The sequence below is a fragment of the Botrytis fragariae genome (genome assembly GCF_013461495.1).
Source record: "Botrytis fragariae strain BVB16 chromosome Unknown tig00000270, whole genome shotgun sequence".
Classification (NCBI taxonomy): Eukaryota; Fungi; Ascomycota; class Leotiomycetes; order Helotiales; family Sclerotiniaceae; genus Botrytis; species Botrytis fragariae.
The window spans coordinates 1-27,277 of NW_023501006.1; the positions used below are offsets into that span (position 1 = coordinate 1).

Sequence of the window (27,277 nt, forward strand, 5' to 3'; positions counted from 1 at the left end):
AACACAGTAAAAATAAAAGGAACCCCGATATCTACTGCGAACAACTCGAGCGCGATGTGCCCGACATTGATGTCAGGAGAGTGGAATAATCGCTACAATACATCGGCATATCAAAGGACTGCGGAGAATGCGGTACAAGATAACAATACCGCATCTTGGCAATCTCAAATACTGAACAGCACAGATTCTTCGCCATATCAACGAGGAGCTCCGAATACGGAATCACGAAGCGACATTGTCAGCATGCAATGGCAACCTCAAAGTTACAATTACGAAGCTCCCTCGTTTATAACATACAAGCCCGAACTCCCTTCACATCCGACCTCATATACCCCTTCGCAAAAACCAACGACTATAGAATGCCCACCTCAATCTCAAAGTTCCAGTGTCTCAGACTCAACATCTCAAGCCGAATCACAATGGACACCCCCAAAACATCCTCTCGAAACCATCACTCCGTTCATAAACCCGACTCCATTTGCCTCCACTCTGACATCCACATTTCACTTCTTCTATTCTCACTCCCTCCTATACAAATCGGGTGTTACGCCTCATGAACTACAAATGCATCTTGCCGCCGGCTCCTGCGGCGTAACTATACACGGAACTGTTTCCATTCCCGAAAACACCGACTGTTACCAAAACGGCACACTCGGCCTCATAATCGCGCAAGAAATGCCTCTAACTCCCCGTTTGTATTTACCCACCCAGCGTAAGAAGATTTCTGAATCCATGCGTCAGGTTGTGTGGGAGTTGCATGAAAAGGGAATTGTGCACGGTGATATCTATCTTTCGAATTTTCTGCTCTGCGCTTCTGGAAATTCAAACGATCACGTCGGTGTTAAACTTAATAATTTCCACGATTCTCTCTTTATTTCAAATTCTTCTTCTCAAACTTCACTTGATCATGAAAAAGAAGAACAATGGACACCAATACTTAACGGAAGGATAGTTTCCCCAAATCGGGCAAATGAGTGGATGAAAGGAAGGGATAGGAAAGCGACCAAAGAAGACGATCTTTATGCGTTGGGGATTTGTATGTGGGAGTTGTGGAGTGGAAAGAGGTACGATGAAACGTGTGGAATTTGGGGAGATGTGAGGAGGGGTGACCTAAAAGGAAGAGGGGTTGATATGAAGGGGGTAGGGGATAAGGAGGTTAGAGCATGGGTTAGGGCGTGGTTGAGAGGCGGGGGAGCAATTGTTTGATATCTTGAATCTGGTTTAGAATTATAGTAGAAAAACATTCATAGGGCCCCTTGTTGGAGCTGATTGCACTGTGTATTGCTTGAGTTCTCCCCTTAATAACCTTGGAACAGTTTGATGTGCAATATTTAGTGCAAATTTATATTCATCATTCTCAAAAGTCAACGAAAGGACTAATTTACAACTCTGAGCCTAGATAAGACGCATCGAACGACACACTGATTCACCACAACTCTACTGTTTAATTATCCCACTAACTGCTAGGAAGAATTCTGAGATTATATAGCTGCTGCTTTTGGGGTTTGAAGAGAGTGACTAGTAGATCGAGACGCACAACAAGTCTTACCTTGATTAAAGTTCCAATCCTTAGCTTAAATTACAAAAACATCGATTTGCTCGAAAACAATGTGATATTCATCAGCCAGATTGTTCACCATGTGCCTCGAAACTCGAATCGATGGAACTTTGAGTGAAGTGATCTCTTTGCACTGACATTTCCCTGCTTTCTCTCTCTTGGATTATCGCGCCCAAAAAATATTGTCAGGTAAAATAGAGAATAAAATGGCAAAAATTCAATCTCTCCTAGATAGCGCGTACGGAGACCGGAACCAAACCAGACGAACTGAGTTATCAAGCAAATTAGTCTTCGGACATTAAGCAGAGGTCCCGTTTTAGGGGATGTGAAAAACCTAGTGCGCTGCCACTAAGCCATCTGGACTATGTTTGTTGTTAGAGAACCGAGCTTGTTTTGATTCATAATTAAGCGGTTTGTGTTTGCTGTGTTTGCTCATAATTAAATTTTGTGATGAGAGCGAAAAGATGAGATAAGAACAACGTATGAGCTTTCATGGTTTATACTCTTCCAAAAGCGGTCTCAGTGAAAGAATGATATCCACGTCACTGAAGGGGATAAGCGGAAAAGACTCGGGCACGGCTGAAAGTAGAGTTTTGATACTACGCAGAAACCATACGATATCAGCGATTGATTGGTATGCCAATATATTCAGGTTTAAGCAATCCATCAATTTCGCGTTTGAAAGATTATTCATCTCATCACAACGATTCTATTCCTTGCCACTAACATGGCGTTGTGCCATTTACACTTGTGACGCATATAAATATAAAACTATATCTGTGTATCACAACATTTATAGGGTAAGCTCATGACTGCGCTTGCTAGTGGATCTGAAGTTTCGGTTAAGTAGATGCTGCTTTAGACTGTACACATCCCCATGGGGAAAGCATGAAACAAATGAAGAGGGGTAAGAAAACAGCTGAAGACACATGTTCAACCGACGCATCAATCGCTAGGCCCTCGAAGGTTCACAATTTGATCTCGTGGTAGAAGCGCCTCAATAGGCGTACGCAATCCAAGTAAGTAGAAAACGGCATTATCAAATATTGATATATAATGCAATGTAACCCAAAAGTTCATGAGAAACCTGGAAGGAAGAATCAACAGGGAGCAATACGGGGAAAACATTGAAGCGAAATCGAAGCGAACACCTCGGCATATACGGTTAGAAATTAATCACCGATTCAGAATTTCAGATCAATAGATACCCACGGTCTTGGAAGATTTTATATATCCCTTTGGTAAAACCTTGGCCGATGATATCCTATGAATATTCGACATCAGATGTATCATCCATTAACATTTCAAATAAGCCTTGCTTACGGTCAATACAGCGGAGCAATTTAAGTGCTTATCAACAGGACGGACCGCAGATAGTCTCTTGATACGGTACATGGTGCATGGCACATTATGACATCAAAAATCAAGTTTCCGTAGCTTGTCGATGTCTGCCTACAGTGCAGTATTCGAATGAAATGGATAAGATGTGATTGTAAACGTCGTGACAAGGCCCGAGGCACGAGAGGGTGTGGTGGAGTGTGGTGAAGTGTGTGTGGGACCGTGGGTGGTTCATGCCAAGCGAACGGAAGTCACCATCAATTTAAGATGCATGTGATCAACATCTCCTTCCAACAACAACAAAAACATCAACAAGGATTTAGATTGTCTGAAACTTCTTATTGGTGATTTTATCGGCTTATCGAGGGGCTGGACATTTTCTACCTTCCTAACTGCTACCTCTGCATCTTTACCTTTTACCATATTTGTTCATTTTTGTTGTGATATTTTCATTCTACCTGCACCTACTTAACGAAGCATGGGCTAGTCATTGAATGATATTCTCTACCTAGGCCTTGTATATTCTATCTCTGCCAGAACATAATCGTTATCGAATGCTTCTTGTATATTGTGTTGTTTTGTCATGGAATGAATAATCATTCTTCATGTGGATTCGAAGAGAGCTCAGCTGCTACAACGGCGATCGCCTAGATCTTTCCCCCCAGAATGTTTTCTCAATACGATTTGCGGATCTGCTTACTTGTTTATGTCCTTCCGTGTCCCGCGTCCAATCAAATTATTCATCTAGGCGCAGCAAACTGCCGGTCAAGTGAAAAACGGCTCTTCGAGCCCTAATCATTGCTTCCTTCTTGGCCATCCTGATAGGCTTTTTATCTTTTCATGCATTCAGTATACTGGGGCCGCCCACACCCAATAATTCTTTAGTGAAGTAGTGCGCGCTTATGGCTACTTCATCCGCATCCAATAAGATGATCATAAACTTTTGGGACGACCCGACAGTTTGGTTGAGTGCACTGATTAGGCTGTGTGTCGTGGTGTCATCCCGCCGATCCTCGCAACAATACCTGCGACTTTTTTGCTTTTCGCATCAAAAGCCCCCAAGGCTCAGGTATACCTAGATCAATATGCACAAGGTTTAATTGAAAATCATCCGCTTCTTCTTTCTAATATATCTGATATATAGGTTGGTATGGTAGCACAGACCCAATTCTACATTTTTACGTTCTTTCCTTAGTCTTTCGATAAATCCGATATGTGAAACTGTATTCAGCGGACACAAGATTGAAATGTTGTGTTGGCTCATCTTCATTGATCTGGTGCTGCTAGTCTCATCTATGTCGTCTCCTGGAGAATTCGTCAATCCGAGTGCAGAGGCGACCCAGAATCCGATCTGGGTGACAGGGACTCAGCAAATGTTATCATGGGAAACGAATCTTAACAACTACACAATCGCATTATGGAATCAAAACTCGGATGGAAATGGATATTCCAAAGGTCCGGCTCTTTTAGGTAAGATGATTGTTTCCTCGTTGCCGCAACCATTGTCTCTTACTAATTCTGATATCACAGAATCCTATGATGGAGATACGTCACTGAACTGGACAGTTCAGACATACGCATTTTCATTATCTTCATCTCCTGTGTTTTACCTACTACTTGTAAGCATGGCGAAATTTCTTCCAAAGACATCAGATCAGTATCTTTATCATTTGGGCATTGTATCACGGGCGCGTTTGTGAGGGCAGACCATGAAAAGCTTCATGCGAATAAATTGGGCGGTTACAAATAAAAGTCTAGTTTTGGTAAATGTTTATGTTTGTACCGTATCATTGGCAGCACCCATCTCTTTACGCGTCGTTTCAGTATGCTAAGTGATGAGAATGCGCGAAAGCATGAAGTGTCATCATTTACTCCATTAAGTTTTCGAATCTAACATTTCTGATCGAATATAATCACATTGAGCATACTGACGAATTGACAGGAACCCGGGACTCTCAACGATAACGGCAACACCACCATACCAACGAGTCAATCTATCGTCTCGCATACTTTCAACATAACCACTACGACACCGAGTGCAGAAGGGGACAAGAAAGATCACAAACTGGGACTTATCCTCGCTCTATCCCTGACCATTCCATTCGTTCTTATATGCACCGCATTAGCTATCTACCTCATTCGCTCGAGACGACGACGACAACGCGCCCTTGAAACTCCACCCCACTATCAATACCCCCATCATGTTGGATTTCGACGTCGGCCGAATCGGTTCTTCGCCACAAGCAGCTCCCCTACTGCATTTACTTTTCCAGATCAAGAAGACTCTCAAGATCAAAGGCGAAAAGGCAGCAAAAGCAGCAATAACGGCATTTACTTTCCACCTCCTCCGACCACTCCAAAGTCGCCTCTATCATTCGCATCTAGTCTCAAAAGCCTACGCGGTCTCAAAGGGAATACGATGAGTCCAGGTCAAAACTCAATTAATAATTATCGTTTTAGTCCAACATATCCTCCAAGTCATCCTCGAGGCCCTGGCGAATATCATCAGACTAATCATATATCACCTACATATTACCCTCTGCAAAGAATTCCATCACTTACCTCGACAGAGGCTGGGAATCCGCACATTCAACAATTGCAAGAAGCGCAAGAGGAGCTTACTATCGAGCGTCAAAAACAAGGGCCACGGATGGGTTACCAGCCTCCAGAGATAAGTCCATACGACGGACCTCGAGTCGGACAAGACCACGGAGATCAGAAATGGGTCATTAAACCTTACATGCCACCGGAAATGCCAGCGTCTGTCAAGAAGAGATATCTTGAAGAACAGGCCGAAGAAAGAATTGCGAGAAGGAAATACGATTATGATCAGCCGGATGAATTATGGTAGGGAATAATGAACGGTGTTCAGGCTCAAAGACGATGTGAGCTGCGGCACAATTTCGCTTCAAGTTTGTCACCCGTCTTCATTGCAATTTTCACTTCTCCTGTATATAATTAAGGACGCGACGGAGATTTTTTCTGGACATCGGAATATCTGTAGAGACTATATGGAGAGATACCCAAATATGCAACGGCTAATCACGAAGCCATTATTTCATAACCTATCATGTAATTCACAAAGAAACAAATTCAATTCATTGTTTTTTAGTAAGCCCAGCCAATGGAAAGCCAATTCTTACAGAAGCTATTGAGTGGCCAGTCAATACTACTTCACGACCACATCGCGTCCAAAGCTCCTGTATCATTTGGACCGATTTCGCGTTCCCTGCATGCGTGGATTGAGGCACAGCAATGTGATAATACGACCTGACCCCACCAAACATCCATACCCCTCACCATTGTACTACTGTGACACAGGAGCAATTTAGCCGGTTGTTAACATCGTACGATGTTTGATTCGGAAAACAGGGGGCATACAGATTTCCATTCATGGGGTTTAAGTACTGATTCAATTCGGCAATTGGTTGAAACTATCACTGCGTTAGAAGTATACTTAAATCTAGATCCTAGGATTAGCTAAACAATACTCAATTTATGGGCTTATGAATGCTTCGAATCTTAATTCTAAAATCGTAAGGAAATTATTTTAAACTTTTGGGGTTCGCTTATCGGGCTACCTAAACCTAAACTCTTGGCTTAAAACACCCTAAATAATGACTCGGCGGATGTCAAGTTTTCCGAGCAAACACAATCAGTTCTGATTCATGGCTCATTCACTCATGAAAGTAGAAACAATACTTGATTTAAACTGTATTACCATTCTATCACGGGTAAATATGAGATGAAATGCAACTATTTCGCCTTAGGAAGAGGTAGTGGTTGTGATAACGGTCCATCCCCTGGTCTCTTCGCAATAATATACTGCTGCATTTCTGGATCACACCTTGGGTTGTCTGGTTGGAACAAATCAATTGTTTCGCTCACAATCTCCAGGCCCATCGATCGGAAAAAGTTCCTTTGGCCCTCTGCGCTCATTAAAAAGGTTGGCAGCGGCTCTCCCATAAAGGGGACATTGTAGTCCTCAACGTAGGTTCTAGTTTCATCATACGCGGACTCTTCTTTGACATGGTGATCTCCTGGCGACTGTCCCAGAGCGATGATTCCCCCAGGTTGAAGCGCTCTGGCATATTTATACACTGCGGCATGAACGGCAGCGTACGACATCTGGAGATGGGCAAAGATCATGAAGACTCCTGCAAACGTTTCCTCCTTGACTTCGTACTCGGCCATGTCGGCTACGGAGAAGCTGCCCTTAACTCTACTTTGTGCAAGCTGCGTCATTTTAGGAGAAATGTCGAAGCCGACGACATCTAGACCGGCTTGAGATAACATTTGTGAAACCGGAATTCCGGTTCCACAACCAACATCAAGGACCTTCGATCCCGAAGGGAGTATGGAGATGGCCTTCGTAACACAGGCAATTTTGAATTTGTTGTTTTGATAGGCCTTTTCATAATCTATATTGATGCCCTCGAAAGTCTCGAGTCCCGCCTTAGAACCCACATCTGTAGTCGCCATAGCTGAGATATAATAGAAGGCAGCAACTTGAATCTTATGAGTGAATTGATGGATGGAAAATCAAAAAGCTTTTCGTCTATCTGAGTGGAGATTTCGGTTGTGGTGTGTCTAATTGGCGGTATGTGTATTGAGGCTATATTCTCGATTCGCGAAGGTTGATCAATCTGATCCGCGACAATGACATGCATACGAAAAACCTTTGGTTCAATACTTCAACGGTGAAGGTAGTAACCATCTGAATTTATCTGAGAGAATTTACCGGATAATTTGACGGGAAGAGATATTGCTGAAGATATCTCCGAGGACCGATGCAAGGGGCTTTCCTGAAAGAATTAATTTCAAGGACCACAATCAGTTGCATCTATGACTATCTATCTGTGGGGAGGATGAATTAAATCTTACCAGGGAATAGAGGAGAGATGTGGATTCCTCCACAGTTTTGCTTATGCTTAAAGCAAATTATCTGCATCAGGCAAAATTTCAAATGTGCATATCAACGTTCTGTCACACAAATCTACATGGAATAGTCGCTTACCGAGCCAGAAAACCAGTGAGCTGATTCTCAAGGGACTTCAGACAGAGGCCAGAGGATTAAAACCCCACAGGCATGCAGAGTATCATTAAATTCTCCAAGCAGATAAGTCGCATCTTAGTGTAATGCAATCTAAATGGTAAAGCCACAAGATAGGAAAGTAGTTTTACCGTGATTTCTCGGTTCCGAATCTGGCAACGAATTGGCCCTGTACTCGTTGGCGAGTTGAATTTGGAATGGTGTGTAAGAATGCAATGATATTCCGGAAAGGAAATGATCACCTCAAATATTGCAGATTGCTTTAGTTCGTTAGTACTACGTCAGATCTAATACTCTTTATGTCTATTTCTAGCGGCTTTTGCGCTAACAGAGCCTCATGTTGCACCAGACTCTTATCGCATTGATATTTGAATCGTACATTAAGTTGGTGTGCTTTTCATTTTTGGATTGTCTTATCTTGCTCCCCAGCCGTCACAAAAAATAGAGTATCGCTCGTTGAATTTGACTTTACCTTTTGATTATCAGTAGTTGAGAACAAGCATGGCCTACACGATCAGCAAAGAAAATGGCACTAACTTTGCGACCCACGAGCTTATTACCTTGGAATCTCCCATTGCAGAATCTAATGGCCAAGACATGGAGAAGATGGGAGTTGATGGTATTCCTGGACAGGTTGCGGAGAAATGGCGAGGTACTCAATCAGACAAGCATGATATGGCTGTCTTAGGAAAGAAGCAGGAGCTACGCGTAATTATCATTCTTCATCTCATGGTGCTCAAGTAGATTATTAACTTGTGCTATAGCGAAACTTTAAGTTCATTAACATCTTGGGTTTATCAAGCACCGCCATGGCAAGTTGGGAAATACTACTTCCGTAAGAAATTTGATATCTCCATTTCATTTATGAATGACGATGGTGGTTTCTAATTGTAGTCTAGATTATTCGCTTACTCTCTAGAAGATGGAGGGACTGCCGATATGTTCTGGGGTTTCATCGTTGGTACTTTTGGTATGAGTTTGGTATACGCCAGTATCGCCGAGATGGCTTCAATGTGAGTAGTTTATCACATAGGTTTCCTATGCTCATATACCGATGGTTAGATCGCCTACTTCCGGAGGCCAATATCATTGGGTATCGGAATTTGCGCCACCTAAGATCCAAAAGTTTTTTAGCTATCTCGTCGGTAAGTCAATTTTAGTTCTTAAAGTAGGTAAATCAGAAGCTAATTGTGTCTAGGCTGGCTTTCTGCTATCGGATGGCAACTTTACTTGGCCGGAGTTTGCTTCGTGGTCGCTCTGATTATCGTAAGCACAATCGATCTTTGCACACCAATCGATCTCAAATTTCTGCATCACAATTTATCATTTTTTTTCCCTCGATTTACATACGAATTGCTATCTGGGTTTACGCCAGAGCTCTCCACGTCAAATAATGGCTGATTCACCGGTATTGTAGCAAGGTCTCATCGCTTTAAATATCGAGGATTATATAAGGCAAAGTTACCACGGGACTTTGCTCACCATTGCCGTGCTCGCATTCTCAGTCATTTTTAACACTTCGATATCTTCGCATTTGCCTATGATTGAAAGTGTAATGTTAGTTCTGCACGTATTCGGCATGTTAGCAATTACCATTCCTATTTGGATTTTAACCCCTAATCTCAGCCACGCCTCGGAAGTTTTACTCACTTTCACAAATGAAGGCAGTTGGCCAAGTAGAGGATTATCGGCTATGATTGGCTTGACGGTACCTTTTGGTGCTTTGGTTGGTTTCGATTGCTCTATTCATATGTGTAGGATATTCCATTCCTTCTGTTATATTGAACATCGACCAGTAGACACTCGGCAACGGTCGCCAACACTGATCAATGTGCTGATATCCAAATTTTGTAGCTGAAGAAATCCAAGATGCATCTATCACAATCCCCAGAGCTATTATGTGGTCCATCGTACCAAATGCTGCCATGGCATTTTTCATGATTCTCACCTTGATCTTTTGTATCGGGGACGTAGACAGTATTCTCGACAGTAAAACTGGAGAGCCATTTATCCAGCTATTGTACAACTCTACTCAGAGTTACACTGCTACCAATATTATGGTTACACTAATAATTATCTTGCTTCTATCTTGCTGCGTCAGCGAAGTAGCCACCACATCCCGACAAATTTGGTCTTTTGCCAGAGATCAGGGCCTTCCTGCTTCCGGCTGGTTATCCAAGGTAATGATTCTCTCGCCATTTGTATGTGTATTTTGTTCTGAATTATGAGATAGATTTCACCAGGTTGGAATATTCCTCTTCGAGCAGTATGCGTATCGATTGTTGTGAGCTGCTTGCTGTCTCTCATCAACCTGGGCTCCGCATTTGCGCTCAACGCTATCAACTCTCTTGGCGTTGTTTCCATTCTCTCATCTTACTATATCACCATCAGCTGTCTTATTTGGAGACGCACGCAAGGACCACTCCCCAATCGCAGATGGTCTCTTGGAAAATACGGAATGGCGATTAACATCGGGGCCCTGATGTTCCTGACACCCTTTTGGTTCTTTGCTTTCTGGCCACTTACTCTTCCGGTGACGCTTGAGAACATGAATTGGTCTTCGGTTATGTTTGTTGGTGCTTTTAGCATTTCTCTCATCTACTACTATTTCAAAGCACGACATGTATATAAGGGGCCTATGGTACTTGTCAAGAGGGATGAGTAGGGGGTGGTCTATTCTCAAAAGATATATGAGCATAAGATATAGAAAATTGTTTGATCATAATAGATTGGTACAACTTGAACTCACTGTAACTTCTACTCCTTTCAAACTCGCATCATTCACCAAATTACCTGAGCCATTGCCAATAGTCACTCTATGTCACAAATAAAAATGGGAGACATTTCTGCATACTCGAATCAGGTTCATATTCACAATCACAACCCATCTTTGCACCTACACACCCATATCGCTTCGTCAAAACCCTCTACCCTCACATCCTAACATGAAACCATCAATCCTTCCCAAATTCAACCAAACATTAACATTTCATCACTAACGGAAGTGAGAGGTGGTTTAAGGGACATGTGATTGCGAACATTGGCCTAGTGTACCCTTGCGAAACTCCATTGGCAGCGATACCAGTAGCAACTGAAATGGATTATTCAAAGCCTATACTAGGGGAAACCATCTCCGGGGAATGCAGAACTACGGGAAAATGAATCTCTCACTTTTGGATACTCTCGTCACAGATGGCAGGTTTTCAAGAGTGGAAATTGTTTAGAATTGAAACTATCGCTACGTGGTCTCAAAAGTTTGATCTCAAATGATCCGGTACGAGAGCCTAAACACCCCGCATGCCCTTGATGGCGACCTTGCTGTCGAATTTGAAGAAAATTGTGGACTCAATGTTCTTCTTCAATCCAACCAGTCCTTTCAACTCTGGAAACTTCTCACCTTGCTTTTCCAATCGGTGGCAAGCTTCATTGATAACTTAGTGAAGCTCCGCTGGCTCTACTTTGCATATCATTTGCCTTTCTCTTATCAATTTTCCAAATTGCTCGATAATGGACCATTTTCGCTGAATTTGATAGAAGCTGCCGACAATGACAAATGGGACGGTCAAAAGTAGAATCTTATTATTGAGGCAGCTGGGACAAGCCTTGAAGACCAAGAAAGCCATGGTGATAGTTCGATACGTGGGTTGAAGGAGGTCTGAGTTTTCGAAGCTGTTGATTGAGGGGGCAATGAGAATCCGAATCTCGAGAATTTTGGCGAAGATAGTGATGAATGGATGATAACTACGGACTTTCGAGGTTTTTCTACTTGTGGGGGTTTAACTTTTGTGCTAAGGAAGACTTGTGCGAAGCTAACTAATATCTAGAGTAAGTGCAACGGGACAATCTTTCACACTATAGGTGACATCACTTGTTTCACTGTTATATAACCTAGATGGAACTTAGAATAGATAGACTTAGACTTAAGATGAACAAAACATTTACCCTCATGCTCATACATTAACATACACCTCTTTTGTTTGTATATACTCTTCTTTGGTCAAGTATTCGTTACAGGTTAAACCAGGAAGAGGGGGAAAGTATTTTCAGAACTACCAAGATGCATCCTCTACGGCAGGGAAATAAGTAACAGGATTTGGGTACTTCAACCTCATTGATTAATTGGAACTACAAATCAACTTACTTTCTCTTTAACTTAAATTTCATAACAGAATAAATCTTGTTCAATTTTGAAAAGGATCAGTTGAGTTGTAAAGACCTTTCGAACGCACTCAACCCCCATTAATTTCGCTTACGTAGAGGCATCATGTATAACAACAGAAAGCAACCACCAAAAGCAGTAAGCGTTAAGAATCAGTTGACCTAAAGAGATCTGTATATTTATTACTCAATAATTAACACTTAACGTAAATCGGTCCTAAACGGCAATTTCCTTTACAGCATTTTCAGACTACTCGAAATAATTCCGAGCAGTCAAAAGCGTTGGCCATTATTTCCCACTCGGTAATCCAACTCATACCGAAGCGTTGAATCCATTCAAGAAAGAAATATAAGAAATGGAAGATGCAAGTGCATTCTTATAGCTTAAGTTCAATTTGCGTGACTTCACAAGATGACTGAGTCGTGGGCCATGGCAGCTTGCAGGCCTCAAGAGTTGAGACGTTGATGGTTCTTCGAAGCTACTACTGGGAGCAATTTGTTGTTCTAGGCGCATGAGAGCATACAGACACTTGAGCCACTTGACAAAAGGAATGCGGTGCTGAGACTCCAATGCGAGCAAATCATTAGAGACGCGATATAAATATCATCCTGATCATCATACACCAGAAACAGCCAAACGAATCAATATAACGCAATCGATCGATATCGTAACACTGTTGAGAATCAATCAACATGCATGCATATATATATGTACGAGGTTCGTCCAAAGATCCATCGTTGACGAGGCTGAATAGCAGCCTTGTTTTAATTGGTCAAGGCTCGGTCTCGACAACCATCTTTCGTTAATGCGAATAGATAGCATCAAGCAACTCCATGAAACCATATCATCAACAATATGAGTTCCGAGGCTTCGCGGCCATTGATTCTGCCTCAAAATCGGAAACTACGGCACTTACAAGGCATATACGTCCGAAATCTGACTCTTTCTCGTCCGCGGGGGAAAACAATCGACGATGCAGGTCTAAATAAATCACCACAGAAGCTCGAGGCTTTGCGCCGCGAGTCGCAATTGCATCATGCGCAATCGTCGGGGGATTTACGACCTTCTGCGAGAACCAGGAGATCGAGTTCCAATTGGGTAGGGGCAAGTCCGTCTATAAGACAGAAGAAATTGGAGGATGTAAGGGATAGTCGAATGGCAGATAGCTTCTTCACATTGCATTGCGAGGGTCAGGATGATCCGATATATATCAGCGAGGTTGTAGAGAAGGCAATGAATCCTACGTTTCGATCCTTCGATTTATCTCCATTCGGTCCTGCGACGACGCGACTCGATACTGTTATTGTAAAGATATGGGTTAAACGACAAGATTTCGTTCCACTGATCGAAGAGGAAGTTAATCTCCAGTCATTGCAATTCTTAGGACGACTGGAGAATCACCCTTTCCCACCCAATTCTATTATTTTCCAGCTCGTAGATGGCATATATACCATTGATCTTACTTCCAAGCCGCCTCGACCAAGGCCTAGCATTGCGCTTCCTACATCCTCCTACAATGCATTGATGCGCCTCTCGAATCTCGATGAATCCATCCAAGATGCTTTAGCTACCCGCGAACAACTAACTTCTCAAATAAACAACATACTTACCAACAACACTTCTCCGTCAACATATATCCCCGTTGCCAAAGAGTCTCTCGCCCTCGCAAAACGTTATGTTACCACATCCCGCAAACTCCTCCACCAATCCCAAGCTCGTCAGCACGATCTAAAAGCATCTATATCCTCACGGCGCGCCGCAATTTCCTCCGGTTATGCGGTCCAATCTGCCGCCGAGACCGATGTTCAAAATGCCCAGGAACATCTCAATAATTCCCGTACTCTCCTCACAAATACTAAGTCCCTTATCCGCGATCATCGCCGTCGCCTCTGTGAAGAACTCATCGAAATCTACCCCATCGAACCCACCTCTCACCCTCTTCTCTTCACAATCTGCGGTCTCCCTCTCCCAAACACCACTGATGACGACAATATCTCTTCTGCCGACGAGGATGTCGTAGCCGCCGCTCTAGGCTATGTCGCGCAATTGGTCAATCATCTCCAGTACTATCTAGGAGTTCCACTCCCCTACCCCATCACACCGCATGCTTCCCGATCTCTCATCCACGACCCTATCTCCCTCGTACAAGACCGGCAAAGAATTTTCCCCCTCTACCCCCAATCGGTCATTCGCTTCCGTTTCGACTGGGGCGTATTTCTCCTGAACAAAAACATCGAAGCACTAGCCGAATCTCAGGGTCTCCGTGTCCTAGATATCAGACAAACAGTTCCGAATCTAAAATACCTATTGTACGTTTGTAGCGCAGGCTCCGAAGAATTACCAGAAAGGAAAAGAGGCGGGGTAAAAGGATTGCTAATTGGAGGTGCTGGAACCATCAGAGGAGGAAGCAGAAGGGGAAGCGAAGATAGCGCGGTGGCGACGGGGGTCGGTGATGCGGTGAGAAAGGCATTGGAACATGGAAATGGGGGAGTAGGACTTGGATCGGGCTTGGAAAATGGTGCTGGGAATGGAAATGCACAGGCGGCGCATAATGGTCAAATTCAAAAGGAGCCATTGGTCATGGCAGGACGTAGTTTGAGGACAAGTGGGTTGAGAGAAAATGTTCATTAGATAAAGCGAGGTAATTTTTGGGTTGGGAGGGCTTAAATGCCCCTGGTTATATACTTAATACTGTGTTTGCTCAATACAACACTAGCGAAGAAGAAGGGCGAAAGCAATAGCGAGAATAAATTAATTAATGCTTTGACTATACGTATGCATGCATATCATCTCAACCTTTTCATTAAAAAAAGGTGATATAAAGTGATGGGAAGGTCAAAAGCGTTGTCACAAATATCGACTCCAATCAGAAGTTAAAAAGACAATGCCATAATACTGACAAATCGCAAATCAAGCTGGTGACTATCAAGTCTCATTTGAATCTAAAATATCTAACAACTCTTCTATATCCGAGTCCATTCAACAAACTTCAAATATGAGAAACAAGAAGTGTTCCATAAGCGAAAAGGTAATACACGTATCATAAGCCTCCGCTAAATATCGTTGGAAAAAAAAACAGTCCCGTTGCTATGAACAAACCCCTAACGCCATTTTCTTCATGCAATCGCACTTCTCTATGCCTATACATTAAATACTATCTCCTATTTCTTCGCTCCTGCACCTCTAAGAACAGCAGCCGGAGACAAGGCAGCCATACCAGCTCTCTCTCGCATAGCTGTCATTGCTGCAGTCACTGGTGTTTGTGCACCACTTGCTGGGCCTGGGGTATTGGCTCTTGTGGCTGGGGCACTTCTGTTGTGTGCCATATGACTCTGTACGAGATGACCAGCTGCCAAAGCACTACACAAAGAAAGTTCACCAGCCAAGACAGCTGCGGCGATCACACGTGCAAGTTTGCGGGCATTGTCACCAGGGTTCGTTGGGTGAGAGCCTCTAACGCCAAGAAGATCTAACATGGCACTTTGAGGTTCAAGAATAGTACCACCACCCAAAGTACCAACTTCGATAGAAGGCATGGAAACACTAATTTGCAAGTTACCGCGAAGACTGTAGAATGTTGTTAGTGAATATGTCCCTGAACTTTAATATAAGCAACTTACTTCTTCATGAGTGTGATACAACTACTGCTCTCGACTACTTGTGCGGGGTCTTGACCCGTAGCCAAGAAGATTGCAGCGACGATATTAGCAGCGTGGGCGTTGAAACCACCCATAGCACCGGCCATTGCACTTCCAACGAGATTCTTGGCGATGTTCAGTTCAACCAAAGCATCTACATCAGTCTTGAGAACCTTGCGAACGACATCACCGGGAATAATTGCTTCAGCAACAACACTTTTACCACGTCCATCGATCCAGTTAACAGCAGCAGCCTTCTTATCGGTACAAAAGTTACCCGAGACTGATATGATTTCCATGTCGTCAAAGCCACATTCGGTAGACATAATTTTCAGAGCGTGCTCAACGCCCTTTGAGATCATGTTCATTCCCATTGCATCTCCGGTAGTAGTTTTGAAACGAGGGTAGAGATTGGTACCTGCCAAGGCTGTCTTGATAGATTGAAGTCTTGCGAATCTACTGGTAGAGTTGAATGCTTCGGTCATAGTCTGCTGACCAGCTTCGGAATCAAGCCAAACCTTAGCGGCTCCTGCACGCTCAAGAGTCTCGAAAGCAATACATGGGCCACGAGTCATACCATCACCAGTCAACACGGTAACAGCACCACCACCAGAGTTGATGGCCTTGCAGCCGCGACTGGTACTTGCGACAAGAACACCTTCAGTTGTGGCCATGGGCAAGAAGAAACTTTGTCCATCGATGACAATTGGACCAGCGACACCAAGAGGCAATGGAAGATAACCAATGACGTTTTCGCAGCAGGCGCCCAGAACACGATCGTAGTTGTAGTGCTTGTATGGCAACAATGAAGTTTCGAGAAGATGTGTGGTTTCCGAAGTAGCAGGGGTTCGTGAGATGATGGCACGTCTGATTTTCACGGCGCGAGTGGTATCTTTCAAAGTTTTTTCTAACGAGTAGCCAGGAATCTTGCCTTGCATGGATAACTCTATGAGTTCCGCATCATTCAACTCTGGCGCACGTTTCGCTTCGAGCATTTTTTCAAGCTCTTGCTGACTTCGGCGCAATTGAGATTGAGTTGTACTCTTATCAGGCATTGTTAATCCCTCGTCCTCATCGTCAGTGGAAACCGGAGTCATAGCTGGCGTTCTCGCGGGGGTCAATGGTACATTGTCGGAAGCATTAGGATCGATGTTTGCCAACCTCAATACAGGGGTGGAGGCAGAGTTGTTGAATCTCTCAGCCTGGTCGAGCTCCTTGGGATCAACAGTATGGTGTGGGGGCATTTGAAGTGGCTCCTTGCCAATACTCCATTTAGCGGCATTGAAAAGATATCCATTGAGCACAACACTCAATGTGAGAGCGACGACGATCCATTTGGAAAGAACGGGGTCCTCAAAACTCTTCAAAAGATTGTCCACAACTCGACCACCCATTCCATATTCGGCAAATTCAGCATCAAAGTCATCAGCAGCATGTTTACGATGCTTAGATGCCGGTTCAGCGTAATGAATTGAAGGATACTCGAGCTCATATTTGATTGGCGTAAGTACGGTCACAATTGTTGACTTATCATGGGCTTTTGCCATCTCGGCAATCATATCCAGGCCGTTAGATGCAACCTTGAAGGGATCCATTGGCGGTGGTGTCAAGACACTTGAGAAACTTGACCCTGAAAGCATGTTTACACCTGGAAATTGAATACTGCTGTTGCCGCCTCGGAATGGGATAGTGCAGAGGTTGAGAAGATTGATGATGATAAACCCAGAAACCATCAACCCTTTGAACTTTGGGATGCTGCTACCCTTGACCTTACGGCCAAAGATGTTTGCCTCACTAGTCTTGGAACCGTCGGCCTGAGGCCAGTCGTCACTTTGGGCAACGTTCTCAGCTACTCGTGGGCTAACTCCATCGTCCTCCAATGCCTGGCGCAGAGCAACATGGCGTTTGATTCGGTTAATTTCAAGCTTAACACTCAAAATTGCAGTATAGAAAGTGAACAAGAGAACACAGTCGAAGAATAGAATCCAGGCAGCCAAGAAACAGAACTGCTGAAGACCTCCCTGGACGCCCGAAGCAGCTCCCGCAATCAATATGCAAATTTCAATGGCATAATCCCTGACAATCTCGAATCCCTTCTCGCTTATGGCAACTTGGACTGCGTATTGAATGGAAGTAGGAGATACCCCGTGCTTCTTCTCTGCCACTTCAGCATTAGGTCTTTGGGTATTGAGTGACGCCGACAAAACCGCCTTTGTCAAGACAATAGCCTTCTCAAATCCGATGGTCACAACGAGAAAAGGGAGACCTTCCGACAACAATACCATGTTCATGGGAACACCCAATTTTGTAGTGACGATCAACCCGAAGAGGAAGGCAAAAACCGATGAGAAGAGTGTGGTAGCAAAAAGCCAAAAGTTTGAACCCATACGCCTCATGGAGACAAACAACGAGACAAAGGTAAGATGCATCGATATGTAACCAAGTACCATGATGATGATGTCAAGTGTCTCGGCATTCTTGAGAAGGTCTACAAATTCAGTCCAGGCGTTTGTTGCCCAATTTCTCAATCCTCCTTTGGTTTCATCTCCCTTTGCAGCTTTCATAATCCACATCTTTTTCTCCTTGATAAGCTCTGCCTCCTGTCCTTGACGAGCATTAGGATCGGTGGGAATTGTAGCAGCGGAATTGGGCAATTCTTGTGACTTGGCGAGGAATTCAGGGGCTTGATTGTAGGGAACAGCAAAAGCTAAAGTACTGTCTTGTGACAGGGAAGCCAAAGGGTTCGAAGTTATTGGAAGAGGAGTGACTGAAAGGTTTTGTGGTAATGGTACCGAATCTGCTAATGGGGCTGCCTGCAAAGAATTGGCGGCAGCAGAGTCTGGGAAGACAAAAGTCAAAAGTGCCAAGTGATCAACGTTAGATGGCACAATTTCCACATCCGAGGCCTGCCATTTCCAGGCAGTCTCGGAACCGATCTGAAGTTGACGGTTACCGGCAACAAGAGAGCTCCATGTTGCTTTATCGGCACCACTAGCTTTCACGGAATCAAAGAGACTACTGTCCAAAAGTCCCATGTATGTGGTACTCGCCAAAACCGCAACTATAACGATGGTATGGATTGGATGTAGACATGCTCGTCGGGAGAGAAGCTGGAGAAGTGGGGTGGCCTTCTTATTGAGCCATAACGGAGAGGCATTGGTTTCACTGGTAGACGAGGCTCCCCTGAACCGCGAGGGTAGGAACGAATTTCCGATCATCGTGGAAGAAGTACAAACAGGCTTAGTTGTATTCTAAATCAAAGCCATCGACAAGGGAAGTATGTGGTTCCGAAAAGGCTGGATCTGAAGAAACCGTCAGTAGATGAGCCAAAAGCGTGTGTCGGGCAAATGAGCAAAGGAGCAAAACTGGGGATGGACCCAAGACGAAAGAAACTCCCGCTCCCATGTGCTGAGCTGACGAGAAAGAAAGCTCGCACAACAGAGAGTTCTGAAGTAAATGCATGGCTTGTAAGAGAATACAACCTACCGATGTGCTTTTGAAGTTATCTGTCTCTACAACTCCAAGAATGGCGACGAGATGGCTTTTGAAAAGGAAAAAAGGAGTGGTGTGCTGGTGTTGAGACCGAGCAAAAAAAGATGAGATATAAGCAAAGATAGAAGTGGCGCGATATCTCCTGGAGGTGGGATATCTTGATTTGTGTGACCAAGAGAAAGAGATCAAAGGACACAACGGGGCGTGATTGTCATGTAATGGTCAAGTAATAGTTATCACATAAAAATCCACCGCGAGAGTTTAAGCTTTAAGAAGAAGGGACTCCATAGTGGAAAGGAAGCGTGATATATTTGTTGACTTTTTGCTTGTCAATCAGGGATCAAATTAATCATTAGCTAGGCGGTGACACTATCTGCGAGTTAACCTTGAAAGGGATTAGTGTTTGCATCAAGCATGGTTTGTGATAAAGGAAATTAGAAAAGTCGATCTTTTAGAAATCTTTTTCAATTCCACTCCAACCGACTTCAACTTTTTTCTGCCCCTTGGAAAAGATTCAATCTCTTTCTCTCAGATCCTTCATATTGTTCTTCCATCCCTCAAACATTGTTCATTTGTTTGGCTGTTTGGCTGTTTGGCTGTTTACTTGCACACATTCTCACGTCTACATATCGTTCTCATCCCACACAAACCAGTCAATCCTAAAGTGCCAAAGTATACCGAGTATGTTGAGAGCTACTACTGGATCCAGGTATAAAACAAAAAGGCCTCATCACTCTGCACACTGTACAGCTGTTCCGACTGTTGTCCTGTCCTGTCCTGTCCTGTCCTGTCCGAGACTTCCTTTCTGCAGGAACAAGTCTCTTTCTTTTCATTGACCAATTCATCAAGCAGACATGAGAAGTTCTTATCCAATAGTATAATAGTATTGGCTAATATCCCGTCCCGACAAATCAGCATCAGCTATCCGTATCGGAAATAAGCTTTCTCCTTCTACCGCATACGTATGCCGCATATCGTATTTCCATTCCCTTCCAGCTTCTTTCTATTCCTTCCATCAAGAACTTTCATCAAGAACCAAATCACATGATGCTGCTGCTTTGTATCGGCATCAAACCCTTTTCATCGTGAATGCCAATGTTTTCTTGGTGGGGTTGATGTCAAAGTTCAATCTTTTATCATTGTTGGAGTCCATCCAGATACAACATCAAAACAGACCACAAGTTGGTTCATACTTTGTCGGATAAGAATAAACTTTGGGAATTTAATCTATTTTATCGATAGTTACTTCACCAACAATCACTATCTGATCAATCAACACCAACTATCCATCATATCAGTCCAACTAACTTTATCATGTCACCTCCTTCCATTTTCAAGCCTGCTCTAATTGTTGTAGATCTTCAAGAAGATTTTTTACCTCCAGTAAGTTACAATTCCTATCAACTCCACTCCCCTTTCATCCATCCACCAATTCATACTGACAAATCTCCAGAATGGTTCTTTAGCTGTGACCAATGGTAGAGATACAATTCCTATCATCAACAACCTCCTCAGTCTTCCATTTCACCTTAAGATCGCCACCAAAGATTGGCATCCTTCAAACCATACATCTTTTGCTTCAAACCATGCAGGTAAACAACCATTTGCAGATTTTACCACGATCATCAACCCATCCAATCCTTCCGAGACTTATCAAACACGTCTCTGGCCACCTCATTGCATTCAGGACACGCTCGGCTCCGAGTTCCCATTTGAGTTGGACACACCTAAGTTTACCCAAATTATTCTCAAGGGACAACATCCTGATGTAGAAATGTATTCAGCATTTTACGATCCCTTGAAGAGTCCTCGGTGTAGTGATAGTGGATTGGCGATCTATCTACAAGACGAAGGTATCACCCATGTCTATGTAGTAGGTCTAGCTGCCGATTATTGTGTCAAGTGCACTGCCGAGGATTCCGCGGCGGAAGGTTTCAACACTTTCATTCTGGAAGAGGGAACTCGGGCCGTTGATCCCAAATCTTGGGAGACTGTGAAGTTAGGTTTGAAAGGAGTCGAAGTTGTGAGTGTGATTGGAGAGGAAGTCAATCGAGTAAGAAGGTTAGGCAACTGAGGGAAGGTCTAGCACGGATGTCAAATTACAATTCGGTCTTTTTTCAATGACTGTTGGTTGTGCCGAAGATGTGCTGAAAGCAAAATCATGCAAGTATCTCAGGTGGTGACACCGAGTACAATGTCCGTACTTCAATAACCTTCTTTATGAAGGGGAAGTCATTGTATTGCAAACATACCATTTCAATTTAATTAGAATAATAGAAATGTCAACCGGATATCACAACATCATCTCCCACTTTGCAAACTGTAACCTTGAATCGCATGTTATCATGATCTCCATGTCTCTTCCCACTCCATGCAATTTCACAGGTGATGGGGTGAAAGGGTAATGACCTAGGCCCTGTAAAGTTGTCGGCATGACATCATGTTGATCAAGATGAGAAATGTAGAAGTCATAAATTTACCGTACATTTAGCTCATCCAGTTTATTCACTTCATCACAACATGGTATCCCCCAGGCCTTGATGATACCACTTTTACATTCATATACTTATTCCAATTCGTACATGCATACGTATATCATGCACCGGGTATGTAGATATCTTCAAGGGAGAAGAAAAGGAATTTGGAAGTGTCTTTCTCTTTCTCTTTCTTACCTACACATCTATCTATATCTAGGTAGCTAGACTCTAGAGAAACCTGGCAGAAATTATATAATGCTTTCAATCTCAAGATTCATGTCGAATATCAGTATGAACTAGGTCGCGACTCACAATCCAGCGTGTAGAAGAATCAAAAAGTTGAGTAGGTATATATTGTATGTTATATCATAGCTATCTATCTATCTACCTAGCTAGATATACTATATCAGATGTTAGATGGGTATTAGGATTACTGATACACACTTGTAAAGTTCATCTACTTGTTACCTTTGCAAATTTGATTTACTGTTTTGAGATGTATTAGGTGTTTGTATGTGTATATGTGTATATGTGTATGTGAATAGACTCTATCTCGTGTTGTCTCTCTCTTCTCCTTCTCCTCTCTATTAGTATCCATCTCCATTAACCGACCTCCTATCCGAGGAAGGTAGATAGATACGGCTAATAGCTAATAGCCAAATTATTCATCCACGATTTGGATTCCATACATATTCATCCATCCATCCATCTCTACCCCTATGCCGCAACCCACCCTCTCCCCTCCAAGAATCAACAAGCAACACCCAAAGTCCAAGATACACAACCTACAAACTATATACAGTCTAAAAAACTCAAGAAGGCAATAAATTCAACGTATATTCATCCAGTCATATACCTACCTACCTACCTACCAAACAAACAAAAAACATCACTGAATCAGACTACAACAAGCACAATAAGTACAACCGACACACACGTATAGACACATATAGATATATATAGATGTATATAGACAACCACAATAAACATCCAAGTCCAAGGTCGTAGGTAAACCAAATCATCTAATCATCTGACATTCCCATGATCCAACACTCCACCAATTCCAATCATCCAACACAGAAGAAAGCCCAAGATCTTCTTCTCCAGAACCCACACCGAGTATCTAGCTATATCTACTCACCCATGAAGAAATCGTGACTTACAAGTTCGTACTAGCCATGGATGCGAACAACCACGTCGCATTCGCATCACTGCGCGTTCGAGACGAGAGGAGAGAAAAAACACGACCTAGGTAGGTATTCAATTTCCATAGTAATATATCTATTCCCCGTTTCCTCTTCTCGCTGGCCTAAATCCCCAAAATATGAATACATATATATCAATATTAGGATATACTAAAAGATACGAATATATAGACTCATCCACATACTCAATACAATACAATACAATACACACAGACCAAAAAGATACGTAAAGCATGAACACATAAAAACGTTATAGCATAATTCTTCCTATCAAAAAATGCATCATTAGACCCCATCCATCCATTCATCCATCATCAATATCATGCTAATCCAGCAACCCCTATGAATTCCCTTCCCTTCCTTCCATTTCCCAATTCATCCTACTCCTACCATAGCATCACAGAGACAGAGTTAAGACATATCAGAAAGTTCCTTTTCCTTTGCACTCCCTTTCCTAGAAAATCTAGAAAATCCATCCCAATCTCCCAATCGATTCAATTCAATTCCTATAATAACGTATCATATATGGCACACACATCCATCCAATCACCTGGTATCACTATCAAATCCGAAGAATCCCACCCCAAAATTCATATTCCATCTCGTCTACTAATTCATAATACTCGTGAGCAATGTATGTTTGGGTTATCGAGCCGGAGTTTCGTGTGTCTCGTTTGTTGTGTCATTAGAAGAATCGGCGGGGCTTTCGGGGCTTTGAACGGCGACTGATGGTGAGAGCTTTACTTCCGAATCTGAATGAGTGGATTCAATAGGTGCTGTATTACTACTCGGCTGCTCTTCAAGCTGCCCATTTGTAGCTTCTCGACTACTGGGTCTTTCTATAAGACCCTCATGAGAGTTAGGTATAGTAGGCGTATTGGCTTGACTGCCACCTCGTTGCCCATGATAATGTATAACTTGAGGTGGAGCTTGACCAGCCTGTGTTCCCAGAAGATGTTGAGGGTATAGGTGTAAATCTTTAGAGGATGTTGAGAAGGTAGATACTACAGGCTGTTGATACCCATTGCTCCCATTACTCGAACTTGGGTTGTGCCCGAATGCTTGGTTGTGTTCCGCTTGAGTAGGTGTACCCGAGTCACCTCCCACGGGACTAGCAAGCTCAACTTGTCCTGTTAAGCTGTTTAAGCCTCCTTGAATATCTCTCAGTAGCCTAACATATTCTTCAGGAACCAAACCGCTTTCCTGTGTTTTGGGATCTTCTGCGACAAGCCAGCCTTGGCCATGTCGATATGAGACCCAAATTACTTGACCCTCTACCAAAGGCAGTTCATTTTCATTCTCTCGTTCAAAGTCAAATAATGCAACGGCTTTACCATGCATCTCTTCGTCCGGCGAGGCAATTGTAAACTGATAATCGCGAGAATATCTCGATTCATCATGTCTAGTCATGCCGGGCGATGATGCAGTACTCGAAGCATCAGACTCCGAGCGGTAGTCTTGGCCACTCTCGTCCGTATATGAGCGACTGGGCAAAAGGCCAGCGAAGTGAGAATCTCGTTGACCTGGAACATTATACGGCGCTAGCATTGAGCGTCTTGCCAACTCCGAGGGGTATGTAACATATTCTCCACCAGGTCCATCTGCCTCCTCTCCTTGATTGACATAATATCTTTCGCTATTATCACCACTGCCACCGGCGAAATATCCTCCGTCGTCCTCAAAGTTCTCTTGACTTAGCATGCTTGTTCTGCGCTCTCCATCCCTGGGCGTTCGCCCTCTCCCACGCGAATGTCCATATTCTCCCACTGATGATTTGTGCTTCCTGTGGCGTGAACTAACGACAACCGGACTTTGTAGATCCTCGTCTTCACTCCATGGAGGTCCATCACCAAAGTGTATAGGCGCCAATTGTTCCCCTTTCATAAATCCATCACCACCCCATGGACCAGGTCCCCAAGATCCGCGATTATCCCATGAAGTTGGGGGATCTGACAATCGTTTATGCGATTCGCTAGCTGGTGTCGAGAGGCCCGATGGCGGTTGAGACGGCTCTAGAGGCGGTCCATAGTGCATAGGATGCAAAGAAGGGTATGCGAAATCGCGAACTGTCGTGTATGAAAGACTAGAATGAAAGACCGGAAAGATATGTGAAGGAGGTCGCGAACGTGACGGCGCAGAATAATTCGAGTATTGTGATAATCTATTCTTTGAGGCATGAGATGTAGGACGCTGCAAATTTGGTCGCTTTGCGGTTGGTGAAGTGTTTAAAGGTGGGAGGGAAGGATGGTTAGGATTCGACGAGGGAGAACTAACTGGTGATGGAGACGTAGCTGGAGACGTTGGAGAAATTACGGCTGCCATATCGAAGCAAATATATTTGCGATCAGCTTGAAGGCTGCGCTTTGAGGACAAAATTGTATGCTTTGATTCAGACAAATGGGCCTAATGTGAACAATTACTTGCCCAGCAAGCTTGCCGTTATGTTTCGCAGTGAGAAGGCTGGCAGAAAGACAGTCACTTGTCGTTCAAGATTTGAGATTGAAGGGAGGATCTAATGGTCCTAGCGCTTAAAGCAAGCCCGAGGTTGGCCTCAATTATGTCGAGTATGAGACGGAGAAAGGTATCGTCGACGATGTGTATTAGGAATGGTAGATAGTCGTTCAAACGAGTTGGTGCTAGCGCGGCAGGCGCGCAGTTGCAAAAGGATAAATACTGAGAGAACGAAAGTCAAATTCTTGATAGCGCTTGTCAATAATTGAGGTGGGTTGTGAACTTGTATGAGCGTATAGGTTGATTGGAGTTCGAATTCAATGTTAAAAAAGATCAGAGGAAGCTCGTGCGTATTGTCAGACCTTTTCCCTCAACTTTCAAGGTATCCAATTACAAACCAACAGGGCTCCAACGAAACAATGAAGCAAAGAGAAAAGAAAAGAGTCTCTGGGATTGCAAATGCAGGATACTGTTGACTTTGAAGATTCACAAATCAACAGAGTAGTCTTTGCGCCGAAGGGATGCTTTGCTTTGAATTAACGCTCTAGAGTTCAAAACGACTAAGGCGAAGTTCCTTTGAAGCTGCGTGAGTTGTCTACGAAGCGCCGAGGGTTCAAGGCTCGAGGTCCTTTTTCAAAATTCTCTTGGGTGGATTTCGACAAGGGACCCCGCACACTTCGAGTATTTGACATGGAAATTAGGCAATGAATGTATGCAGATAGCAGTCTGGGATGTATGAATGGACTGGGAGATGGAGGAAACCGGTGGTACTGTCAACGTAGGTAGGTAGGGAGGCAGACATGCGAATCAAAAGAGTTATACGATGTACAGATAGATTTACCCCAGACTATAAAAGCAGAGAGACGGAAGAATTGGAAAAAGAAAAGAAAGGAAAAGAAGAAGCTTGAAGTTTGTGCTAGAGATATAATGATAAGTCATACAAAGTCGTTTCTCCCACTCTCCAGGTCGAACGGAGTACAACACCTAGAAGAAGATGGGGAGGTCGATCATAATAGAGAGAAGTAGGTAAGGGCGAAGCAAATACTATAGAAGTTTCAAGACATGTGTGTTCACTCATCACTCATCACTCATCAATCTTCGCTCTTTACTCTTCACTCTTCACTCTTTTCAGTCTGTCCATTTCGTTCTTGAGTTGAGTGGCTTACAAGACACTTTGTATGAAAATACATGCGCTCTATTCGGTTTCGGGTTGGAAAGTCCGTTTCTCGTTGATGCGATTGATCAATTTGAGTCGAGTGGGCTTTTCAGTTGATGACTTTAAGAACAATTTCCATTTCTATTTCTATTTCTATTTCTATTTCGGTAACACGCCATTACAATTCCCACCAACACCAAAGGGTAGGTAATGATCGTTTTTTCCCAAGTTCCGTTTCAACGTTTCAGACTTGCAGAAGAGCCAATCATGTGTTAGGAAGAGAACACCAAATTGATGTAAACATGCACGTAGGTGCCACAGGCTGCAAGTAGTTGATCAGCATGTGCTCTTCAGTTGGTTGATCTTTTTGGATGCTACGACACCTAGATATATACCTTGTACGTGCTGTACGTGCTACTCTCCGTAAGAGGCTAAGTGCGATTCAGCATAATTCAATATTATTGGTTCATCTTTCTCTCTTTTAACCGAGAATTTTCTTAGCTTCATTATTAATAAGCTTTCAAGCTCTTCCATGTTTTAATCATACAACACCACCATCGTCAACATCTCTCTTGATTTGACTTGAATCAATGTCTCTTGCGATTCTCACTCTACTGGAAACTTTACAGTAGAACTTGAAATGTTTGGTATGTACCATATCCTGAAAGGAACCAATATCTTCCTGGGTCTTCTCTCTCTCTTTCTTCCTGCCCCATCCCGCTGTAGCAACCTGATGATTCCTATTATTGG

General features: G+C 43.4%; 8 protein-coding genes across 8 annotated transcripts; 5 read left to right on the top strand and 3 right to left on the bottom strand.

Moving 5' to 3' along the window:
• Positions 1-54: 54 nt before the first annotated feature.
• Bfra_012170 (uncharacterized protein) lies at positions 55-1,206 on the top strand (the record flags this gene model as incomplete). Its single annotated transcript, XM_037342489.1, has 1 exon — positions 55-1,206. The coding sequence occupies one exon, from the start codon at positions 55-57 to the stop codon at positions 1,204-1,206; it is 1,152 nt and encodes a 383-aa protein (XP_037187473.1).
• Positions 1,207-4,143: 2,937 nt separating this feature from the next.
• Bfra_012171 (uncharacterized protein) lies at positions 4,144-5,747 on the top strand (the record flags this gene model as incomplete). Its single annotated transcript, XM_037342490.1, has 3 exons — positions 4,144-4,366; positions 4,427-4,515; positions 4,839-5,747. The coding sequence occupies 3 exons, from the start codon at positions 4,144-4,146 to the stop codon at positions 5,745-5,747; spliced, it is 1,221 nt and encodes a 406-aa protein (XP_037187474.1).
• A 905-nt stretch (positions 5,748-6,652) lies between these two features.
• Positions 6,653-7,378, bottom strand: Bfra_012172 (putative methyltransferase protein; the record flags this gene model as incomplete). The annotated part of the gene is made up of 1 exon (XM_037342491.1): positions 6,653-7,378. The coding sequence occupies one exon, from the start codon at positions 7,376-7,378 to the stop codon at positions 6,653-6,655; it is 726 nt and encodes a 241-aa protein (XP_037187475.1).
• Positions 7,379-8,450: 1,072 nt separating this feature from the next.
• Bfra_012173 (putative amino acid transporter protein) lies at positions 8,451-10,614 on the top strand (the record flags this gene model as incomplete). The annotated part of the gene is made up of 8 exons (XM_037342492.1): positions 8,451-8,657; positions 8,714-8,784; positions 8,849-8,962; positions 9,012-9,094; positions 9,148-9,215; positions 9,367-9,703; positions 9,804-10,129; positions 10,183-10,614. The coding sequence occupies 8 exons, from the start codon at positions 8,451-8,453 to the stop codon at positions 10,612-10,614; spliced, it is 1,638 nt and encodes a 545-aa protein (XP_037187476.1).
• A 2,349-nt stretch (positions 10,615-12,963) lies between these two features.
• On the top strand, positions 12,964-14,739 carry Bfra_012174 (putative uv radiation resistance protein; the record flags this gene model as incomplete). The annotated part of the gene is made up of 1 exon (XM_037342493.1): positions 12,964-14,739. The coding sequence occupies one exon, from the start codon at positions 12,964-12,966 to the stop codon at positions 14,737-14,739; it is 1,776 nt and encodes a 591-aa protein (XP_037187477.1).
• A 530-nt stretch (positions 14,740-15,269) lies between these two features.
• Positions 15,270-18,964, bottom strand: Bfra_012175 (putative 3-hydroxy-3-methylglutaryl-coenzyme a reductase protein; the record flags this gene model as incomplete). Its single annotated transcript, XM_037342494.1, has 2 exons — positions 15,270-15,675; positions 15,729-18,964. The coding sequence occupies 2 exons, from the start codon at positions 18,962-18,964 to the stop codon at positions 15,270-15,272; spliced, it is 3,642 nt and encodes a 1,213-aa protein (XP_037187478.1).
• Positions 18,965-20,552: 1,588 nt separating this feature from the next.
• Positions 20,553-21,312, top strand: Bfra_012176 (putative pyrazinamidase nicotinamidase protein; the record flags this gene model as incomplete). The annotated part of the gene is made up of 2 exons (XM_037342495.1): positions 20,553-20,621; positions 20,692-21,312. The coding sequence occupies 2 exons, from the start codon at positions 20,553-20,555 to the stop codon at positions 21,310-21,312; spliced, it is 690 nt and encodes a 229-aa protein (XP_037187479.1).
• Positions 21,313-23,565: 2,253 nt separating this feature from the next.
• Positions 23,566-25,242, bottom strand: Bfra_012177 (putative sh3 domain-containing protein; the record flags this gene model as incomplete). Its single annotated transcript, XM_037342496.1, has 1 exon — positions 23,566-25,242. One exon carries the CDS (start codon positions 25,240-25,242, stop codon positions 23,566-23,568), a length of 1,677 nt encoding a protein of 558 aa, XP_037187480.1.
• Between the last annotated feature and the right edge of the window lie 2,035 nt (positions 25,243-27,277).